The 9,775-nt window shown below is 41.8% G+C and overlaps 1 protein-coding gene across 4 annotated transcripts in view; it reads right to left on the bottom strand.

Annotated features, from left to right (window-relative positions):
- Positions 1-468: 468 nt before the first annotated feature.
- The window catches only part of USP48 (ubiquitin specific peptidase 48), a 105,869-nt gene continuing 96,562 nt past the window's right edge, over positions 469-9,775 (bottom strand). For all 4 annotated transcript variants that reach the window (XM_019012274.4, XM_055387084.2, XM_019012276.4 and 1 more), the window contains 3 exons: positions 8,459-8,507; positions 2,060-2,086; positions 469-684 (listed from right to left, as the gene is read on the bottom strand). In XM_019012274.4, the coding sequence (XP_018867819.3) occupies positions 662-684; positions 2,060-2,086; positions 8,459-8,507 (99 nt within the window). In that variant the 3' untranslated portion in view covers positions 469-661. The remainder of the gene's footprint in view (positions 685-2,059; positions 2,087-8,458; positions 8,508-9,775) is intronic.

The following is a 9,775-nucleotide window of genomic DNA, read 5'->3' as shown; positions in this document are numbered from 1 at the left end:
AATTCCTTGCTCATTGCAGAAGACATGCAGGTGCCCCCTCCTTTACCCAATACCAAGAGACAGACGGCCGGGCAGGTGTAAGGCGGGTGGCGCTGCAGCTGACATGGAGAAGAGTCTAAATCTGAAGACACTTTTCCACACTTAGGACAAGTTCTTCACTTTCATGCTTTATTGAAAGTAGAATATGAATCAAAGACAGGCATTGGTAAGCAGGTTATGTCTCTAAAATTACTTTTCGTTCAGAGCAGAATGTTGTCCCATCTACTTGATACAATCCTTTATGGACCAACGCATCTGGTATGAAACTCGAGCAAGGAAATATAACAGAACTTTATTCCCCTCCCACGACTATAAATCTCATATGTAAACATGATTTACTATTACTGCTACTAAACTGGTTCCGTCTTTACTTGCCCCCTCCCACCCACCACCCCCCTTAAATATAAAATTGGAAACATTTCCTTCAAGTCTGATGTCCATCAGTGCAATCTGCTTTATTTGACATAAGGCATTTGGGACAGTCACGTTCGAATGGATTTCTGCCTTTTGGAAGGGGCATGTAATGGTTTAATTCTTAAATCCACCTTTGCTTTAATGCCCTAACATGTCAAACTCCTCTTCCCCTCTGATCATTTCTTAGCAGTCAGCAAGTATTCAAAGATTAATGTCCAAGAAGACCAGTACCTGGGAAAAGAAACACACGTGGAGGGACAGTTGTGAACTACAGATTAAAAGTTCATGGATTCCATTTACCAAGAACACATCATCAACAGGGAGCATCAAATTTAATAAATGAACACAGCAGCACCTCGGTGTGGGAGGATAAGACAAAATACCAGCAGACTCCAGGCTCTCCGCTAAATCACATTTCTGTTGAAAGCCATGTGCTTCCTAAGTGTATCTTCACACAAACTAACTAGATTTTATTGATTCTTTCATTTAATGACCATTCTTCTTTTCTGAGACAGTTTCACTCTTGTCACCCAGGCTGGAGTGCAGTGGTGCAATCCTGGCTCACTGTAACCTTATCTCCCAGGTTCAAGCAATTCTCCTGCCTCAGCCTCCCAAGTAGCTGAGATTACAGGTGCACGCCACCATGCCCGGCTAATTTTTGTATTTTTAGTAGAGATGGGGTTTCACCATGTTGGCCAGACTGGTCTCGAACTCCTGACCTCAAGTGACCCACCCGTCTCAACCTCCCAAAGTGCTGGAATTACAGGCGTGAGCCACCGTGCCCGGCCAATGACCATTTTTCATAAAGACATTTTTTGCTTTGTTTTGACCCCATCAGGAGTCCCTTTGTAATGGTAACATGCAGACAACAAAGCTGCAGCAAGAGGAAGACTTTATTTCGGCCAGTAGATTTGTCTCTCATTTACTTTAGCAAGGAATACCTGGTATGTGATTCAAAGTCATTCCTTAGAAAATCACAACCTGCCAGGGGCTTCTGGAGTGGCCCGCAAAGAATCAAGACAGCAACAGGAAAATCCGAAAACGTCAGAGGTCTGTATTTGATGACTTCTTGAATATTATCAGTGTGCACAACTACATGGCCCAGATGTAGTACGAGCACCACCGTGTCTCCTCTTGAAGTAATAATCCAACAAATGCCTTAATGCTAAGTGATTAATTAAATCTTTGCACTGGACTTGATAAAACCTGACAAATTCTTGTGCCACTAATTCTTAATAGTTACACACAAACTGTTTTGCTCTAGGAGGGGACTTGATAGGAAGAACTGGGAAAAGGTTAAAAATAAATCTTGAAATGCCACTAGCTAATTTCCCAACTTCCCATAAAATGAGAAAGGGAAGGCCAAATGGACATCTGGCAAGAAACAGTTCTAACACACAAGCCCCAGCTGAGGCCCCATCTGAGGCCTGAGTGTTGAAAAAGATAATGAAGAAGCTTGAGTAAGAAATGCATTTAACTAAAATTAATTTCAGTCATGAGACTCAGATTGGATTAAAATTTAAAATCAAATTATAGCCTTCGCTTTAACAGAAAATTACAGGACGACTCTGACATTCATGAACAAAACATGACAAATGTAACTTACCTTTAAACCCTTCTTCTGGCATACAAACTGAAAAAAAGAAAAAAGAAGAATTCCAAATTGAAAAGATTGTCGTGACAGACAGTAATATCATTTCAATGCTTAAAGACAAAAGTTTAAAATAACTTTTGATTACCTTTGTCACCTGTAATAATCATCTTTGAAGTTACGGATGTTATTAATTTCAGAACAATCTTTGTTTCTGTTGTTATCAAAGCAATACGTATGCATCATTTAAAAAGTCAAATACTGACAGGACAAGGTTTGTAACTAGGGCACACCTTGTGCACGACTCTAGGAGTGGCCTGGGAGGAAGCCATGTAACTGACTCCTCCGGAGCTGTCTCTCCCCCCTTCCTCCTCCCATTCCCAAGTGCTGGAAGGAGTCATTTTTGACTCACACAGCAGCTTCTTCTGGTATTTAGCCCATTTCTAAATAACATGCTTTTCATAATTTTATTTACTTCTTTTTTTTTTTTTTTGAGAGGGAGTCCAGCTCTGTCACCCAGAATGGAGTGCAGTGGCATGATCTCGGCTCACTGCAACCTCTGCTTCCTGGGTTCAAGCAATTCTCCTGCCTCAGCTTCCCAAGTAGCTGGGATTACAGGCGCCCACCACCACACTTGGCTAATTTTTGTATTTGTAGTAGAGACAGGGTTTCACCACGTTGGCCAGGCTCGTCTCGAACTCTTGACCTCAAATGATCCGCCCGCCACAGCCTCCCAAAGTGATGGGATTACAGGAGTGGGCCATCGTGCCTGGCCTACTTCATAATTTTAGATAAAAATCTAATAAATTCTTCAGTGAAGGATACAAACAGCTGTTTTACCACTTACATAGCACCCGCCCCTGACCCATCCTCCTGATGAAGTGGTGTTTGTTGTTGTTAAGCCAGTCTCCAGCGCTGGCATTACTTTTTACGCCATTAATACTGGTCACAGTTGAATGCCTTGGTGCACCTTGGTTATATTTACTACATGGTATGACTTGGTCTTTCTGGGCTTGGTAACTACTGAATTACTGATGTGTTTCATTTTCTCTGTATTTATCTCCAATTCACGTGTAAATTCTTAAAGACCTGTAACCTCTTGAAGACAGTCATCATCCCTTCCACTTTTCCTTGTGGCATCCCTTCCTGAAGCTCGCATCCCACCACTCCAATGTGGGTCAGATGTCTTCGCTGCCTGCTGAAGAACAGCAGTTCTGAGACTTCCCTTCACCATCTTCTAGGGCATCTTATCCTAGGCTGATCCCCTGTTTACTGGTTCCACTGTTGATTCTTTCTTGATTTAATGTTTAAGAAGAACAACACATCCTCACACAGTATCATGGCAGATGGTGCATGACAGATCAATCTTTTGAGGCCCTAAATATGTTCAAGGGGCCATCAGGTGTGAGGGTTACAGACTTCTAGATTGGAACTCGCTTTCCCTCAGGATCTTGCGGGCACTGCTCTATTATCTCGTCTTCCTGACTTCATCCTGTGAATCTGACTGGCTTTCCCTCCTACTTCTAGATGCTTTCATGACCCTCTTACCCTTAGTTTTTTACTTACTATATCAAACCCAGTGTACCATCATTTTTTACATTTCCATGAACTCTCTTCTATGCTCCAAATGTTCCTTTTATATAGTTCCTCTTCCTATTGTTTGCTTTTTTTTTTTTGCCATTATTTATAGGTTATTTTCCAGCTTTCTTATGCTTCCTATGCTATTTCCTCGGCATATCTTGGTCCCAGGCTCTCATTCCTCAACTATCTGACTGCTCATATCTACTTAACTATGAGGTACTAAAAAGATTTCTGGGCCAGGCGCAGTGGCTCACGCCTGTAATCTCAGCACACTGGGAGGCCGAGGCAGGCGGATCATGAGGTCACGAGTTCCAGAGCAGCCTGGACAACATAGTGAAACTCTGTCCCTACTAAAAATACAAAAATTAGCTGGGCATGGTGGCAGGCGCCTGTAGTCCCAGCTACTTGGGAGGCTGAGGCAGAAGAATCGCTTGAACCCAGGACGGGGAGATTGCAGTGAGCCAAGATCATGCCACTGCACTCCAGCTTGGGCAACTGTGAGACTCCATCTCAGAAAAAAAAAAAAAAAAGATGTCTGAGAGCTCTGTTCAGTGGGCACTGGTGGGATTGACTAAAGGGTGCCTGGGACATGAACCAGCTTTAAAAAAAATACAAACAAGGCCAGGTGCAATAGCTCAAATCTGTAATCCAAACACTTCGGGAGGCCGAGATGGGCAGATCACCTGAGGACAGGAATTTGAGACCAGCCTGGCGAATACAGTGAAACCCCATCTCTACCAAAAATACAAAAGTTAGCCAGGCACGGTGTTGCATGCCTATAGTCCCAGCTACTACTCAGGAGGCTGAGCCAGGAGAATCACTTGAAGCCCAGAGGCGGAGGTTGCAGTGAGCTATACTGCACTTCAGCCTTTTGAGACTCCATCTCAAAAAAATAAAAAATAAAAAATAAAAACCAAACATAATATTTGTACATATTTATGGGGAACAGCTTATATTTTGATACATGCATACAGTGTATAATGATCACATCAGGGTATTTAGTATATCCATCACCTTGAATATTTATTATTTCTTCTTTTTTGAGACAGGGTCTCAATCTGTCACCCAGGCTTGAGTGTAGTGGCATGATCACAGCTCACTGCAGCCTCCAACTCCCGGGCTCAAGCAATCCACCCACCTCAGCCTCCCAAGTATCTGAGACCACAGGTGCGAGCCACCATGCCTGGCTCTTTTTTTAAAATTTGTAGTAGAGACAGGGTCTCACTATGTTGCCCAGGTTGGTCCTGAACTCTTGGGTTCAAGTGATCCACTGCGCCCGGCCTATCATTTCTTTGTGTTGGGAACATTGCATTATCTTTTCTTCTAGCTCTTTTGAAATATACAACATATCACCCTACTGTACTACTGAATACCAGAACTTATTCTTTCTATCAAATTGTATGTTTGTACCCATTAACTAACCTCCCTTCATATGGCCCCTTTCCCATCCACTCATAACTATCATTCTACGGCCAAAAGATCAGCTTTTTTAGCTCCTACGTATGAGTAAGAAAATACAGTATTGTCTTTCTGAGCCTGGCTTATTTCACTTAACATAATGTCCTCCAGTTCCAACCATGTTGCTGCAAATGACAGGATTTCATTTTTTTAATGGCTGAATAATAGTATCCCATTGTATGTCTACATATAAATATAACATATCAAGGCATCTACTGATGGACATGTAGGTTGATTCCATACCTTGGCTGTTGTGAACAGTGCTGCAATAAACATGAGAGTGCAAATATCCTTTTGATACACTGATTTCTTTTCCTTTGGATAAATACCACTAGTGGGATTGCTGGATCATATGGTAGTTATATTTTTAGTTTTTTGAGAAACTTCCATACTGTTTTCCATAATGGCTGTACTAATTTACATTCCCACCAAAAGTCCATATAAGAGTTCCCTTTTCTCTGCATCCTAGTTACATGTTATTGTCTTTTTGATAACAGCCATGCTAACTGATAAGATGGTATCTCACTGTGATTTTGATTTGCATTTCCCTGATGATTAGTGATGCTGAGCATCTTTCATACACCTATTGGCCATGTTTATGTCTTCTTTTGAGAAATGTCTATTCAGGTCCGTTGCCTACTGTTTAATGAGATTATATTTTCTCCCATTCTACAGGTTGTCTCTTCAACTCTGCTGATTATTTCCTTTGCTGTGCAGAAGCTTTTTAGTTTAATATAGTCCATTTGGTTATTTTTGGTTTTGTTCCCTGTGCTTTGAGGTCTCAGCTAAAATCTCTGTCTAGACCAATGTTTGACAGCATTTCCCCCATATTGAATTCTAGCAATTTCACAGTTTCAAGTCTTACATTTAAGTCTTTAATCCATTTTGAGTTGATTTTAATATATAGTGAGAGACAGAGGTCTAGTGTCATTTTTCTGCATATGGATATCCAGTTTTCCCAGCAAAATTTAGTGAAGAGGGTGCCCTTTCCCCAGTGTTATGTTCTTGGTGCCTTTGTCATAAATTAGTTGGCTGTAAATACGTCAATTTATTTTTGGGTTCTTTATTCTGTTCCATTGTCCTATGTTTTTATACCAATACCATGCTGTTTAGGTTACCATAGCTTTGTAGTATATTTTGAAACCAGGTAGCATGATGCCTCCAGCTTTGTTCTTTTTGCTGAGGATTGATTTGGCTATTCAGGGTCTTTTGTGGTTCCATATGAATTTTAGGATTGTGTTTTTCTATTTCTGTGAGGAATGTCATTGGTATTTTGATAGGAATTGCATTTAATCTGCAGGTTATTTTGGGTAATATGGTCATTTTAACAATATTAATTCTTCTGATCCATGAGCACAGGATGTCTTTCCATTTGTTTGCATCTTTCAATTTCTTACATTAGTGTTTTGTAGTTTTCCTTGTAGAGGTCTTTCACCTTCTTGGTTAAATTTATTCCTAGGTATTTAATCTTATTTTTTTTTGTAGCTATTATTATTGGAATTGCTTTCTTTTCTTTTTTTTTTTTTCTGAGATGGAGTCTCTCTGTCATCCAGGCTAGAGAGTGCAGTGCTGCGATCTTGGCTCACTGCATCCGCTGGGTTCAAGCAATTCTCCTGCCTCAGCCTCCCTAGTAACTGGGATTACAGGCATGGGCTACTACGCCTGGTTAATTTTTGTAATTTTAGTAGAGACGGGGTTTCGCCATGTTGGCCAGGCTGGTCACAAACTCCTGACTTCAACTGCTCCACTTGCCTTGCCCTCCCAAAGTGCTGGGATTACAGGCATGAGCCACTGCGCCCAGCCGCTTTCTTGATTTCTTTTTCAGCTAGTTCTTATTGGTGTATAGTAATGCTGCCAATTTTTGTATGTTGATTTTTGTCAGGTGAACATAATCACTACACTACAGAAACTCACTTTGTACACTGATTTTTGTATCCTGCAATTTTACTGAATGTTTATCAGTTGTTTAAGAGTGTTTTGGTGGCGTCTTTAGGTTTTTCTGCATATATAAGATCATGTCAGCCTGGCATGGTGGCTCATGCCTGTAATCCTAGCATTTTGGGAGGCCCACGTGGCCAGATCACAGGGGGCCAGGAGTTCGGGACCAGCCTGGCCAATATGGGAAATCCTCATCTCTAGTAAAAATACAAAAATTAGCTGGGTGTCATGGCACATGCCTGTAGTCCCAGCTACTCAGGAGTCTGAGGCACAAGAATTGCTTGAACCCAGGAGTGGTGGCTGCAGGGAGCTGAGATGGTGCCACTGCACTCCAGTCTGGGCAACAGAGACTCTAAAAAAATAGCATGTCATCTGCAAAGAGGGACCATTTGACTTCTTCTTTTCCAATTTTGCATGCTTTTTACTTATCTTGCCTAATTGCTCTTGCTAGGACTTCCAATACTATGTTGAATAAGAGTGGTGAAAATGGCTGTCCTTGTCTATTCCAGTTCTTAGAGGAAAGGCTTTAAGCTTTTTGCCATTAGGTATGATGTCAGCTGTGGGTTTCTCACATATGGCCTTTATTATATTGAGGTATGTTCCTTCTGTACTTAATTTGTTGAGAGCTTTTACCATGAAGGGATGTTGAATTTTATCAAATGCTTTTTCTTTGTCTATTAAGATGATCATATGATTTTTGTCCTTCATTCTGCTGATGTGATGTATTGGTTTGCATATGTTGAACCATCCTTGCATCCCTGGGAGAAATCTCACTTGATCATACAGAACCAGACTTTTTACATCCATTGGTTATTTTCTTGACTAGTTTCCCTGGAGAGAAATCCCTTCCCACCTGGGGGAGGGTAAGTAATGGGCTGCCCGAATTTGAGCAAAGGGCTAAGAGATGGTCTCCTATTTGGTATAGGCTTCGTTCCCACCTTTCTAGTTTAATTCTTCCAAGTGTGGAAACACGTAATTCTGGGTGCCCATCTGAGGTCCAGGTGGAGATGGGGAAGTGACAAGGATGTGAAAGGTATAGAGTTGTTTAACTGCTTCTTATACAGTTTTCCAAACAAGTATCATGTTATCTTGTTTTTAGGCTCACAATTCATTCCCACCTTCAGAGGTACCTAGGCCTCTAATTTGTGTGTGCCTGTCTGGGGCACTGCAATTTGACTTAGTTTTGCTTCTTGTTGACCTCCTCCACAGGCAGAGCTCACATTTATTTCAGTTTCCTCAGGTTAGCTTTCCAAGTTTTTGTAGATATCTTTCCCTCCTTTCTATGATCTTTTAAGACAATGTATTCTACGCTAACAATATGTGGAAGCTTTTTTCAAGGTTCAAAGTAAAAGCATTGTACACTAAAGCTTCAATATCTAAAATCCCACCTCCGTCTAAAACCTAATCAGCAGATTCCTAAAACAAATTCATCTTTACCTTGCATGACATCATCCATTGCAGCATAATCTGCAATTGGTTCATCAGCCTAGAAAACAAATGAAGACAATTCAAAACCACAAGGGAGAGGGAGTCTGAAATTTGAAGTATGGCCCATGATTCAACTACTGATATTGCTACAAGACACAAACACACTGTCCAGCAGATAACTCAGTTTCAGCCACAGCCAGCAGTGTCCAGGTTTAACAGCGGATGCCCTGCTGGCTATGGGTCTAGAGTCAACACTGCAGAAATGGTATACTGTGTGTGTGAAGAGGAAAGGCAGGGGGGACTATTTTCCCATTCTTAAAGACACCTTTAGACATGGAAATGTTTAGACACCCTGGGGTTACTAAAGACTGATTAAACCAATGTGAGCTAAGATACTCGTAGTGGCAGTGAGGGGTACAAATAAAAAGTTAGACTGGTCCTCTCAGAATACCAATTAGGTTAAAATTATACTTTTGTCCCACTTCACCAGCAAGAACAAGATACCCATTTCCTTTTTAGGAGGAAGCTTATGATGTCTGAGCTTATGATAAGGTTAGCTGCAAGGATAATGAAGCCAATGACCAGTACAGACTCTAGCTGCCCATGTGAAGTACAAACCGTTCAACAATACAGGCTGTTTTAGGACTTTAGACAGGATCATTAGGATCTAGCAACTCAATGTGTTTTCAAAACCATTTCACAGAACCTATACTTCCAGGAAATGCAGAATGTTAAACAGAGGGAGGGGTTAGGTGGTGGGATGAGGGGTGTGTGTGCATGGATGGGGTAGATATGGGTCTGCCTCATCATTCCGGGGCCTAACTTTATCACACCAGAACGGGGGCTCCAAGGTTTGAAAAGCATACATTTCACAGTTCAAAATAAAAAACCTGAACAATGATTCTACCACATGATGTGGTGGTATTTGGCACAGTAGGGATTCTTTTGGCCAAGAAGAAACAAAAGAGGCAATGGGAAGCGACTAAGTTAGGCCCTTAGGGAGGGTAGAATTGGGCAAATGAGGCTGGTTCAATGACTTTTCTTTCTTTCTTTTTGAGACAGAGTCTCCCTCTGTTGCCCAGGCTGGAGTGCAGTGGTGCAATCTCGGCTCACTGCAACTTCCACCTCCCGAGTTCACGCCATTCTCCTGTCTCAGCCTCCCGAGTAGCTGGGATCACAGGTGCCCACCACCACGCTTGGCTAATTTTCTTGTATATTTAGTAGAGATGGGATTTCACCATGCTGGGCACGCTGGTCTTGCACTCCTGACCTCGTGATCCACCCACCTCAGCCTCCCAAAGTGTTAGGATTACAGGCGTGAGCCAC

The sequence above is a fragment of the Gorilla gorilla genome, chromosome 1 (assembly GCF_029281585.2).
Source record: "Gorilla gorilla gorilla isolate KB3781 chromosome 1, NHGRI_mGorGor1-v2.1_pri, whole genome shotgun sequence".
Taxonomy (NCBI): Eukaryota; Metazoa; Chordata; class Mammalia; order Primates; family Hominidae; genus Gorilla; species Gorilla gorilla.
The sequence above is the reverse complement of the archived record's forward strand: the minus strand, read 5'-3'. Positions and strand labels throughout refer to the sequence as shown.